Source organism: Musa acuminata, chromosome BXJ2-5 (assembly GCF_036884655.1).
Source record: "Musa acuminata AAA Group cultivar baxijiao chromosome BXJ2-5, Cavendish_Baxijiao_AAA, whole genome shotgun sequence".
NCBI classification, from domain to species: Eukaryota; Viridiplantae; Streptophyta; class Magnoliopsida; order Zingiberales; family Musaceae; genus Musa; species Musa acuminata.
The window spans coordinates 822,547-835,759 of NC_088342.1; the positions used below are offsets into that span (position 1 = coordinate 822,547).

At 43.4% G+C, this 13,213-nt stretch overlaps 2 protein-coding genes across 2 annotated transcripts; one reads left to right on the forward strand and one right to left on the reverse strand.

Moving 5' to 3' along the window:
* Nucleotides 1–287: 287 nt before the first annotated feature.
* Nucleotides 288–7,889, forward strand: LOC135612002 (uncharacterized). Its single transcript, XM_065107701.1, has 6 exons — nucleotides 288–593; nucleotides 2,549–2,754; nucleotides 5,409–5,694; nucleotides 6,517–6,624; nucleotides 7,005–7,249; nucleotides 7,338–7,889. Exons 1-6 carry the CDS (start codon nucleotides 375–377, stop codon nucleotides 7,456–7,458), a joined length of 1,185 nt encoding a protein of 394 aa, XP_064963773.1. The 5' UTR covers nucleotides 288–374; the 3' UTR covers nucleotides 7,459–7,889.
* A 688-nt stretch (nucleotides 7,890–8,577) lies between these two features.
* LOC103983754 (probable indole-3-acetic acid-amido synthetase GH3.1) lies at nucleotides 8,578–10,982 on the reverse strand. The gene is made up of 3 exons (XM_009401026.3): nucleotides 10,635–10,982; nucleotides 10,426–10,527; nucleotides 8,578–9,963 (listed from the first exon to the last, which is right to left on the reverse strand). The coding sequence occupies exons 1-3, from the start codon at nucleotides 10,952–10,954 to the stop codon at nucleotides 8,598–8,600; spliced, it is 1,788 nt and encodes a 595-aa protein (XP_009399301.2). The 5' UTR covers nucleotides 10,955–10,982; the 3' UTR covers nucleotides 8,578–8,597.
* Between the last annotated feature and the right edge of the window lie 2,231 nt (nucleotides 10,983–13,213).

Here is a 13,213-nt window from a genome sequence, read left to right on the forward strand (position 1 = left end):
ATTTTCTGATGGGATGGGAATTGTAGGAATAATAATGTTATTCTCCATCAATCATGAAAAATCGGCAACGTTGGAACGATGGTAAGAATAGTATTTGTGTTCAAATCAATCATGGCAGAACAGCGTCGTCGTAAGGATCGATGCGTACGTCGCTCGGCCGGGACGGAGGATGAGACTGGTGAACGAGTCATGACTCACCAACCACGTGATCACAGGATTCTCGTGGCGTCGCCGCGTGGTCGATACAGCTGTCCGAGTTGGACTCGCCCACTTACCCGCTGACGCACGCGTGGACGACAGACGGTCGAGGGAGATAGCCGCCGCGAGAGAGGGAGCGGGAGCGGGAGAGAAAGGAGAGCGGGCCGGGAAAGCGCATGCCGACCGTTGCCGCGTTGCTACCTCGGGCTTCCTTCTTCTCGCGGCCACGCCCACCGCCGCCGCCGATATCCATCCAGCGGCGGCGGCTCCACGTTCCCTTTCAGATCGCTACCTTTGGGCCCTCGAGACCCGGGCTGCTCGCCATCGTCGCATGCTCCGCTGCTCCTTTCGATGAATTCGACTCCAAGGTCGGGTTCAAGAAGCAGTCATCCAAGGTTGGTTCTTTACCTTCTTTCTTCCTCCCTTTTAATTGCTTTCTTCCTTGAAATCGGAACTTGTGGGTTCCTTTGCACAACGATTGTCCGTGATTTCTGCACGATTCTTGTGGATTCGATGGCCCGGAATTGGGTCCCTGCGAGAGATAGGTTTGGGCGTCTCTTCGATCTCGGATTGTCTGATCGGAATTAGCAGTGGATAGCCAGATAGGTGGCAACAACGTATGAATTGGGTTTGAGTGTTGACTGATGGGAAAACTGGCTTCCATCGGTAACCAAATATCTCGTCTGATTCTCCCCATGTTTAGAAAAGAACAAAATTTTTTTAAGGTTGTTCCTTCATTGATTGAATCTGCCAATTTGTTCTACATCATGGGAAATAGATCTAATTGCTTATAACTTTTAGCTCTGTGAAATCATTTGTGCTGAGACAGAGAGCGGTATACGGCTCTGTTAGAAATTTTATCAAGCCGAAGGTAAGAACACGGAAACTTTGCCCCAAACTGTGGACTCCTTTGTCTTTTGGAGGCTTATTGTATATACCAACCTAAAACAATTCAAGTGATTAACATCTTTACCTTTTCCAGGATACTTTTTTGCTGATGTGTGATAAGCTATTGGATTTAAAAAAAAACGCATGGAAAAATTACTCAAATCTTATAATAGCATCATTTTCATATCAAGATTTGATATTCCAAAGTTCAGATTTTTGTGTTGCTCTGGTATTTTTTGTCATCCTTCACATTCCTAAGAAGTGCGACACTTCCATAATCATTTCAATCATAGGATTCCCTGTTGAGTTCTTCAATATGCAAGATCATACTCCTTTTGGGTTCTATCTGATATTACATGTTAAAAATTGAGTAATTATCAGCAATCTCTTTATCATGCCAAATAATTATCTGTACACTGGGTGGCCTTAGAAATTTAGGACAATGGCTTTCCATCTTTTATCTCGGTGCTTAACCTGGTGTATGCTTGTTCTATCATGATGCATGCAGAGTATATTCAACTAATTTTCAGACCTGTGTGTTCTGATGTTCTTCTAGTAAACCCTGTCCTTTATTGAGAGATTTCCTTGTAAAGTTGTTGCATCTTACAGCTAATGGTGAATTCTTCATACCTTGCTTAACTTTGTGATATTCACATAAAAATGTTATTTTCAGCATAATATTCTCCTCAATTTTTATTTCTTATTTTCTGTAAAGTTATAGACACGTTCTAAATGCCCTTTTAATGTGAAATTCCACTTCACAGATTCCTACTCTTTTTTTAATCCATCCCTTGTAATTTTGTTAAATATATTCTAGAAAACATTTTCAACTTTCAGCTGTGTACAAACATACATACTGGACATAGTTGTCCTTGTATATTATTGAAAGAAGCATAGCATCGTCTGTAAATTTTGGATGAAAATTTGAGTGTTTTCACCAGACTGTAATCTTCATATTTTTGGATGAAAAGAATGTTCAGACATACTGTTGGTAAGGTGTCTATTCAGATATGACTTGGGGGTCATAATGATACAATGACCTAAAACCATCAAACTATGCCATTAACTAACCTAAGTGTTACTTCTTTCAAACATTTGCCTTCATTATTGATGTCGAACTGTACGTTTTTAGTGCACTATAATATTGTCTGGCATTTAGATGGAGATAGAAATCAACCCAATAAAATGAGATGAGGTTAAGCTGAAATAATTGCTACAGAAAGTAAAGGGTCCAGAAGTCTAAGAAGATCATCATCTTGTGAAATTGAATAAGATCGAATGAATGCAATGCATTGACATGATAATAGAATCTTGCATAACTCTACAAAAAATATACTCAGTCATTTTTTTTTCTTTAATTGTTGAGAACTCGTCCTCTTAACTTGCAACACCAACAGATTTTGATTCTTTTCAAAAATGTTCATTTAATCTCCTCAAAAGCTACATTGACATTATCTTTCAGAAGTCCATGCTCTTAAACTTGATACAAGAGATAGAGCCCTTGGATATGAGCCTCATCCAAAAGGATGTACCTGCTAACACAGTGGATGCGATGAAAAGAACAATTTCAGGCATGCTGGGTCTTCTTCCATCCAACCAGTTTCATGTCCAAGTGGAAGCCCTCTGGGAATCACTCTTCAAATTATTCGTTTCTTCTATGAAAACAGGGTATGCTTATGCAATAAAGATGTGTTTTGCATTTTATTTAAACAATTTTTAGATATGTTTATGAAATTCTTGTCATTGTCCCACTGAAAATCTGCATATTCCTCTACTAGAGGATCTCTAGCAAAAGTGAAGAATGATCCAGTCATTTAGAAAACAAGGTGGTATGAAGGACAAAAGCTGACTGATCTATTGTTGTAGTAGTCAGGTCACAGACACCTAAATAAAATTTTCAAATCTTGTTAACTATACTATTCGGCATATTTTGAGAGAGGCAAACCAAGCATCACAGAATTGGGTTGCAAATTTTGGAAGGATCTCATGGTTTAAAATCTCGGTATGGTGCCGATGCAGGTGTAAATACCGGTCGGTATAGTCTAATCCAACATTTTTTTAATTGTTGCTTTTGGTTATTGTAAGTGGCTTAGCTTGGTATTGCTGTGGCTTAACTTGGTGTTGTCCTGGCTTAACTTGGTGTTTCACAGGAGAAATTCTTATTTGGCCTCCATTTTTTGTTATTTTTTTGTTTTCTATTGAATTTTTCAACTCTTAGATCTATATAGAAAGGGTCTTTCTTATTTATCTAGAAATGATCAATAATCTCAGTTGCAAAGCCTCTGAACCAATTGTTATAATGTTAAAGATAGAAGAGAGTTTGGCATATCGATGCCTCATGAAGGAATGTAGACAGTCTCATCTGATTTTAGATTTTGTTGGTGCATTGTAGTATCAAGATTCATCACACAAAAGGCTTGACAAATTGTTAAGAATGGAGTAAATCAGTGGTTTAGTAGAACAGCTGGACACAGAACGGGAATAAGTGTAAAAAGGAAAAGAGGGTAACCATGGGCCTGCTGGTCATTAGGAGACCATTTCATTTAGATTTGAATCGATCATACATTGATCTGTATTGCTGCTTGATCACCCTTTATGTAGTTGAGCTGGACCAGACTGTAACACTTCCCTAACCTAGGAACCTTTAGACCACAAAAAGGGAAAAAAATGTAGGTAACCATAGAGTTTTTTCTGAATTTTAGTGCATGCTGCTTGCTAAATGAATTCTAATCTAGTTATTGCCCTTATAAGAAAGAAAAGGCAGCTTGTGAGTTGTTCTATTGGTCCTTGCAAGTTGGCCTACGTTGTTTCCTCTTTTTAAGGATCAGTTTCACAAGGTTAAAAGGAATCCCAGTGGCCACTTGTTTTTCTATGTTCGGACTTGTAGAACAACTCTAAACTCAACTAGACCTCATCTATGCATATGCAGACTTAGCCATTCGATCGGTCTGTGTGTTTACTACCCGGTTAGTGTGTTTTATCATAAGAAGAAGGGGACTGGAGGCAGTAGTTTGGACCAACAACATGATGCTATTTTTGGGAAGTGAAGGAGAGTACTGAATGGTGCATGTTTTTCCATTATCTATTTTTAATTGACCTTGTTTATAAGATAAAAATTTGCAGGCCTCTTTGGTGACCATTTGGAGTCTGACGAGAACTCTTTTTCTGGTTTAATGAGAGGTCCTTTGTGTGCAGCTGCTAATTTAATTCAGAAACACTAGAAACTTTTGAAAGTTGTGTGTCTTGTTCAATCTTCAAAAAAAGCATGTGTATCTTAACTGACATGCTGTGGAAGTAAGTGGATGTAGTTTGTGGCTGTAGAGACCTGGGCTTGAATCCCAGCAGCCACAAGAAATTATAGCCCATTTCTGTACAAGGTATCTCCTGTACCTGGGTGACTAAGGCCTGGATTAGAGAAATAGCCTCAGCTGTGTATGATGACCTTTCTGGACCCTATCAATTTCTTTGTATATTGGATTTACCATAGCCATCTTGTAGTAATATAAAGAGAGGCTTACCTTTGTTTTATAAATTTGAAGCTTTTTGTTGTTGTTGCTGACTGTAGTGAAAACAAATGAAAGTTGTTACTGATATATAGGGGCCCCTTTAATCACTCTTAAGTAAAACATCCATTTCTTTATGTAGATAGTCATAACTATGCTACAAAAACAGCCAATAACAACTAACCATTGTCGGAGTATGCTTCAAGGTCATAAGCTCGGTTTATGTAACAATGTTCAAGTTTTGCAATTTTTTTTCTTTAATCTTGTGGTATCCAAATGTCCATTTTTTTTTGCATTTGTTGGCAGGGCAAGTCGTATTCTTATACATAAATCAACCTGATGTATGTTCTGATCTATGTAACATTGATTCACTTTGTGTTTGAGCAATATCCTTGGATGAGAACCAATGCTGATGCTTACTTAATTCTCAAAATTTTATTGGACATCTAACTTGTCTATTGATTCACTTTGCAATTGCAATTAGTAAACCCCTTAAGGTTATTGCTGGTAGGGAAATGAACTTCACCTTCTTCTTGTTAAAGTCTAAGTCCAGATTCTTTTGATTGCTTGTGTAACCCAAGTTATGGGATTGTATTTTTTTCGCTGATTATGGTTTACAAGGACCTATTTGCCAATAGAAATTTGACCAGCAGTCATTCATTTTTTTAACTCCTTTTTCAAGGATACAGACTATCATAATTCTGGTTATCTGTCAACTATTTGACTTGGTTTCTTTGTCTGTCTCATGATGACTGCTGTACATTTCTGTCACTACATAATTGGAAGTGTTATAGGTCTGTGCTATTATCTGTTTTGCAGGTACACATTGCACAATGCTGAATATAGACTATGCCTTGAAAAGAACTTAGATATTTCTGAAGAACATACTGAAAAAGGAGAAACATCTTTAGAAAATGTTAGTCATGAGATTTTGATCGATAATTTTTCCACAATGTCAAATTCTTTTGGGGAAGATATTGTAGGTAACAATGATATGCACAAGGATAATCCATTGCATGAGGATGTTGGATGTGGTGGAGAGATGACACCTGAAGCAAAAGAATATATTCAGAACCTGCAATCTCGTTTGAATTCTGTGGAAAAGGTATTATCTGTTGTTTGCAAACAAGACTGCCTTTTTGCTGTATTATGTTTGAACCACTGCTGAAATCCCAGAGATTTAACAGTGAGAAAGCTTCTTTTATGCAAGTTATTGAGTTCCTTTCATCTATCAATAGAGAAAGTGTCAGTCATTCAGCTTCACGGCTGAACAACTGCAATTAACTGTATTGCTGATTCCATGTTCATACGTGCACCTTCTTACTCTTAACAGATTCTTGTATCCAATTAATGCTGTTATTGCTGAGCACACGCACCCTAGATCTCTCTGAGGGGTATAATACATGTAACAAAGTGATTGACCATATGTATCGTGTTTATTAATATAGCTTCAAAGTTGAGCGTTTGTCACCTCGTGTTCAGCATGTTGAAGATGAACTTGGCTTTTAGACTTTCTAAAGTATTTATGAGCATATTTTTCCATTTCTCACCTGTCAACTATCATTCATATAAGCTAAGATTCTTGTTTCATAGATTGCACTCTAGAGCCTGAAATTTCTATTATAGCTTCAAATTCCTCTTTTTATTAATGATTAAAATTAGCAACAATTTGGAAGGTCGTTGTTGGTGAAAGTGATAATTTCTCTGAGGACCAAGTACCTCAAATATAATGTGACTTTTTTTCTTGATTTTTTTTTTTTCCTTTAGTTGGTTTTACTATTCAGGTCATTCTGTACCTATATTGTCATTGACAGATTCATGGTTTGATATCCCAAATGTATGTTTTTCTTCCTTTATTGATGATCTGTAAGGAATTCCACTTTGTTTTACTTTTACTATATATCTCATATATCATTTAAATGGGCAGGAACTGAACGACATCAAAAGGAAAAGTTCTGCTTTGCAGATGCAACAGTTTGTAGGAGAAGAAAAAAATGATCTGTTGGATTATCTAAGATCATTGCAACCAGAGAAGGTAGGTTGTATTACCTATAATATTTTGCAGCTTGATCAAATGATATTTTGCTAGTAAACTTCCTTCAGTTCTCTCGCCACCAAGGAACAATAATGTTATTTGCTGTATATGGCTGGCATTTAATGTAGTCCTATCTGCTGTCTGATTTAACAGTGCAGATTGTAGTCTACTGCTAAGCCAAATTGTGTTTCCAATAGTTGCACCTACAAATCATCTTGCACAAATAAATGATGCAAACAGTTCAAAAGTTTTGTGATCTTTTCTTTCGGTGCTCTTGTTCTATTGCTTTTTTACTGCAATTTACTTGTCACGGACAAACAAATTTAGTAGGTCACAAGTTATTTGGTTAATGTGGTATATTTCAACTGGTTTTTCTGTAGGTTGCTGAACTTTCAGAGCCAACCTTCCCGGGGGTGGAAGAAACTATTCATTCTGTTGTACATGGCCTCCTTGCAACTTTGTCTCCAAAGATGCACTCAAAGCCCCCTCCTCACTCTAATAATGTGACAGGTGGAACCTTAAATGTCGGGATGGATGACTGTGCAGGACTGATCGAGAACACCTCGATTCAGTTTCAGCCTCTCATATCTGTCCCACGGGATTATCTTGCACGCCTTCTTTTCTGGTACAAATTGCACATTTAGACTTGATTGTGATCTCAATTCATGCTTTTTAAGTAGTGAATTTGAATCTTACTTTCGTGTTGGTGTAAGGTGCATGCTGTTGGGCCACTATCTTAGAGGCCTCGAGTACCGCCTAGATCTTGTGCAACTTCTCGAGGATTCTGCCAAGGCACAACAAACGATTTCACAAGATGGAGACATCATCGTTTGAGGGCTTCAGACTGATCGTTTACTTAGTTGACCGGAGAAGGCTGTTCGATGAGCCAAGTGGAGCCCTGATTCTGTAAGGGTGAGAATTCGACGACCGACATCGATAACAACCCAGTCAAGCTCCTCCAACCTCTGCAAAATGTGTCGGCACTTTGGAAGAGTATGGTCATATGGCAACTCTAAGAACAACTGTCCCACAGAAGTTACTGCTACAAACTCAGCTTAGTAGTTAGTCGATGTGGTTGTAAATTGTTGCTCAGTTAATGACCAAATTACTGTTTGTCTTTCATTTAATTTCCAGGAGGGACAAAGAGGTGATGATAGGTACTTTGAATCCTGTCTTTATTGCTTGAAGTCCTTGTCATATGTTCTTCGTCAGAGTAAACTGGGAACAGTAGGAATTAACATCATGCGACATGTTTTACGAGTGCACCCCAAACACCAAGTCATTTTCTTTGTGTTTCTCACTCGGATGCTCTGTATCTGTGCAGGCCTCTGTCAGATTCCTCCGGAGTTCAAACCCCCTACCTGACGATCGGAGTGCCCGATAAGCGTTCGATTTGCTGTCCTGTGAAGGTTCTCCAGACTTACCGAAAAGCTCGAGGCTGTCTCATGCATGTCGGCGTGCTTCCTTGGGTGAGTTCTCTCCGTACCTGCAAAGTTGGTGATCGACGATTGCATTCTTGCTGTGATGATCATTGCAAGACATGCGTCGATCACAGTGCATCTCCGAAGAGTCGAGTCGATCGACTCCGATCGATCTAACCTCCCAAGGTTTTACCGTGCCGTCCGTCGTCTCTCGGTCCCAACAGCTTGGACGAGTAATTAATTGTAGGGAACAGTAGCATGCATTGAACCCCTGAGGCTTGTACTGTTGGGCGCTGCTGCCCTTAAACGCATCATGACTCCACCACATTGCATATCCAAAGAAAGCAAACGACGAGAGCATACTAAGCACACATGCCTTTTATCATATACTCGAAACTAAAGCCACGGGTGGGCGGTGGTGGCGGTGGCGGTGGCGGTGGTTCCAACCTTATATATATATATATATATATATATATATATATATATATACATATACATACATATATAATTAATGCTGTCGCTGAGCAGATCGAAGCAGTGAGTGGTAGGCAGCTAGTCGGGGTGAGGGGTCCACTTGGGGCAGGCAGGGCTGAAGTGTGCCTCCACCACCCTGGAGTCGAGGAGCTCGATGATGGGTGGAAAGGTGACGCAGCGGGGCACCTTGTATTGGTTGATGGACGCGCCCCTCGCGATGGCGTAGTCCATGAGCTCCTCGAAGGTGCCGTTCCGCACCACTCGTATCTCCAGCGGCCCGATGGAGCCGTCCGCCACCCGGCTCTGCCGATACACTGTGTTCATGGCCTCCTCCATCTCCAGGCAGCACGCCTCCAGCGCCTCCTTCTCCGGCCACCTCCCCCCCTCCCCTTCCCTCACAAGAGGCTCCCAGTAGATGACGTAGTGCCCCGGGATGGCCGTCGTGTCCGCCTGGCTCGTGTACTCCGCCACGCTCGCCCCCCACGGCTTCAGCAGCTCCGACGCCCGCTCCACCGCCTTCTGCAGCTCCGCCTCGTCCGTCTTGTCCGACTCGATGCTCAGCAGCACGTTCTTCCGCCGCACGAACCGGAACTGCGGGGCCGCGTTGTGGAAGCCGGTGACGTGGAGGATGTCGCCCACGCGGTAGCGGTACAGCCCCGCGTAGGTGGTGATCACCAGCTCGTACTCCTTCCCCACCTCCACGTCGGCCAGGTCCACGAGCTGCGGTGGCGATCCGGCCGCCGCCGCGTCGAGGGGGAGGAACTCGAAGTAGGCCATGTTGGGCATGATGGTGTAGGAGACCTCGCTGGGCTTGCACATGGGGCGGAGGTTGAGGCCGAAGTAGCACTCGGAGGAGGCGTACATGGTGCACGTCATCGGCAGGCCGCCGCTGTAGTACTCGAGGGTGGGAATGTACTGCGCCATGGCGCCCGTCACGATCACGTCGAGGTACATGGTGTTGGGCCAGATCCTGGTGATGATACCCGCCCAGTCCCCGGCGGCGCACTCCGACACGATGAACTCCGCGAGGCCGGGATCGGGCTTGAGGACCTCAGCCACGGCGTCACGGACCGCGGGGTCGGTGACCTTCGAGCTAAGGGCGCCGGCGGCGATGTCGTGGGCGAGCTCCTGCCAGTGGAGCTGCAAGAAACGGATGGCACGGAGGAGGCCGGAGGCGAAGACGGCGCCGACGCGGAGGACGGCCAGGCGGTCGAGGAGGCCGCAGAGCATCTGGGAGTACATGCTCTGGAAGGCGTCGGCGCAGAGGATGGCGGCGGTGGGGCTGGTGTAGACGTTGTAGGGGTCGAAGGGGCGGGCGCGGAAGTGGTGGCTCTTGTAGTAACTGGTGAGCACGGGGCGGGCGGGCAGGCCGCCGGGCGTCTTGCTCTCCGACTTAACGAACAGGAAGTAGAGCCCCTTGCCCTTGTCCAGCCCGGGCACGTACCTTATCATTTCAGAAGAAGAAGAAGAAGAAGATGGTGATGGTGATGGTGATCATCGTCGTCGTTAACACTAAACCCAAAGCAAACACATGCCATTATCATTAGCTATCAGAATTTACCTTTATTATTACGTTATGTTTTCTATGTTAATGACTGAACAGACTATTCTTCTCTCACTAATTTACGATACGTTCTCTATGTTATCATGCAAATGATCCCACTAAGATTTAAAGAGTTATAAATTAGTATCTAATTATGTAAAAAAAAATCCAACTTCAGGTTAGTATTAATTCACTACTCAATAATGATAGATCTTTTACATTTTAAATAGGAACACTTTAGGTTTAATCCATTATGATGGATCAGATTCTCCTAAAAGATAAAACGTTTCTTTGTCTCTATTATGATACTATAAAGAACATGTAGATCATGCAGTGGAGAGAGAGAGAGAGAGAGCAGCTCACAAGTTCATAACAGGCATGAGAAGACTGTAGAGGAGCTGCCGCCGGTCCAGCTCTTCTTGGACGGTGGGCATCAGCTTCCGCTCGCCGGCCGACGTTCCCGAACTGCAAACCACATCCCAGAAATGAATCGCTTTCTCTCAGATCAGCCCTACGTTAGCCTCAAACGACTCGCCGACAAATAATACACTAAGCGATCGACCGAAGACCACCTGGTCAGGAACTCCGATATGGGGTGGGCGGAGAGTATGGCGGAGCGGTCGCCGTTGGCGATCCTATGGATCTCCGGCTGCAGGTCCTCGTAGGTGACCATCGGCACCTTCGACTTGAACGTCTCCCGGTCTGTCGCGCCGCCGAGATTGTACCTCTGCACGTACTCGGTCTCCGCGTTCTGGCTCAGGATCTCCGCCAACACCTTCTCCTGCACCTCGTCCGCGTTCGTGGTCATCTCATCTATGAACTCCAGCTTCTCCGCGTCCTTCTCGCAGGCCGCCGGGCCCAGCTTGGACGAGGTTGCCGGCATCATCCCCATCGACCGTGATCAAGCTCCAGATCCGAGGGCGAAGAGGCGAGTGTGAAGGCGGTGTGGGTGTGGAAAGTGGAGGGCGAGGGGTCTTTATAGATGGGAACGGGGATAGAGCCATGCACGTAGGGGCTCAAGGAGACGTAGGTGAGGTCGGGGCCGTGTAGGGCGGAGGAGGGGGCAGAGGGTGGCCCAGATGGCGTCAGGGGGAGGGATCGGAGCGGACAGGCGGGTCCGGTCTACCCGACACGTACGCGCCGGCCACGTCGGATCCCTGTCGCGGCCCGCGTCACGCACGGCGCCCGTCGTGGCCCGCGATATCGACGCCCTGCCGGCGCCACAGGAATCTGCCGTTCCGGCTGACGTCCCTCCCTCCCTCGGACGTTGTCCTCCATGTCAAGCAGATGCAGGGAGAAGACGACGTGGGGGTTTGCCTCATCACGCCGCGTGTCGACTCCAGGGTGCCCGACCTCCCCTGTCCGCGCGCGCAGAGCTCATCCATGGCCGCCGGGGAAGAACTCGTGTGTCGGTACAACACTCGGATATACGAGACATAACATTTCCCATTATTGGAATGCCATCACCAAGATTTCTGCCGTCTTCCTCTGCTCAAAACTCATGGATTATATATATATCTATATATATATATATATATATATATATATATATATATATATATATGGGTAGGTGCAGGAGAAGATAAATGATCGATATAGCTATGGTTTATCTTGAGTGTATGTATGTTGTTGTCTGTGTCAGTCATAGACTGCAGGCTATCAGACTTCCAAACATGGGGGGGGGTTTCTTCCAGAAATCCACAGTCCAGCTTAGCCATTGCATGGTCAGAGGAATCAATGGAGGTGATTTGGTTGGGCTGCAGCATCATTCTAGGCTACTGAAACAAGGGCTTTAGGTTTGCTAAAACAAACATATTCCTTGGGTTCATCTGCTACCTCTCCAACCATGCACACTTATCCTCACTTTAGAAGACACTACTCTCATGCATTCATTCAATGTACATACTGTGTCTGCAAATATTTAACCCCTTCTCTTTCTCTGCCTACTTAATCACCTCACATTAGCTGCCATCCACTGAAAAGAATTCTTCCCTTGTAATATTAGAGTATGATTTTATTGGTGTGGTGCAATGTACTCTCTGTGAGGATGTAGATTGCCTGTGGACATATGATGTTCATCAAAGGTTTCATGGCACATGCTAACATTAAAATGTTGAACTCTAGAGAGAGGGAAAGCTGACTCTCTTTTCTCTCTCTTCTCTTTTTTACTCCCCCCCCCCCCCCCCCACCCCATCTTCCTAGGGTTTTTATGCATGCTGCTTTCCATGTAAAACTTCAACTGCTCTCCATGTCTGATGCTGAAACCATTTGTGGTCTTATCTTAGAGAAAGGAGGGCAAGAAGCTTTCGAACTTGAGGACTATTAGTCTACCTAACCAGAGGTTAATCTTCAGACCCGATGATATCACAGTGTGAAGCTTTTGGATCAGCAAGGTGTAAAGGTGCAAGAAGATTCTGATGACCGAACTGCTTCCTACTCACCTACTTGCATCTGCACTGTTGCTTGCATGCCCTGTCACTACAGCCACTATGTTTCAAGATCAACCAAGATTGACTTGGTCAAGGCATGACAATAATTCAACATCTTGGTCTCTGATTTGGGGACATATCTTCGACAAACACACACACACACACACACACAAAAGATATGCAGGCTTGATTCAGATTAGGACTCTGTAGATGATCTTAGGTTTTCTGCTTGTGTTCCTCCAAGTCTAGCTTCATAAGACAGATGCTAAAACCCCTAAAAGCACTTGGAGTGAGCAAAAGCAGGAGGAAGAACCTGTGACTGTTTCACATCTCTTTTTGTGTGCTCCTTCCATCTGCCATCAGAATTCATCTCCATTTAGTTGCAGGCCATGAAACTAGTAAGAGAAGCATGTCTTATCCTCGTAAAGTTGGTCAGGACGAACTTCCCTCATGAGATAAAAGAATAAGCGATAAGGATTCTATGATAGAGGAATAAAAGAGTAAATACACACAAAAAGAAAAAGGATAATTCAAAAGACAATCTATGATCAAAGATAAAATAATAAATGATATCTATATGCGAACAGAGTTTGTCATTATCACTCTCAAAATCTTTTTTTTTTTTGTTCTGTAAAACAATAAAAAATTTCCACTACAATAAATTCAATCCAAATTATCTACCAATAATGATAAGATTATCTAATTTTTACTTAAAGTAAATA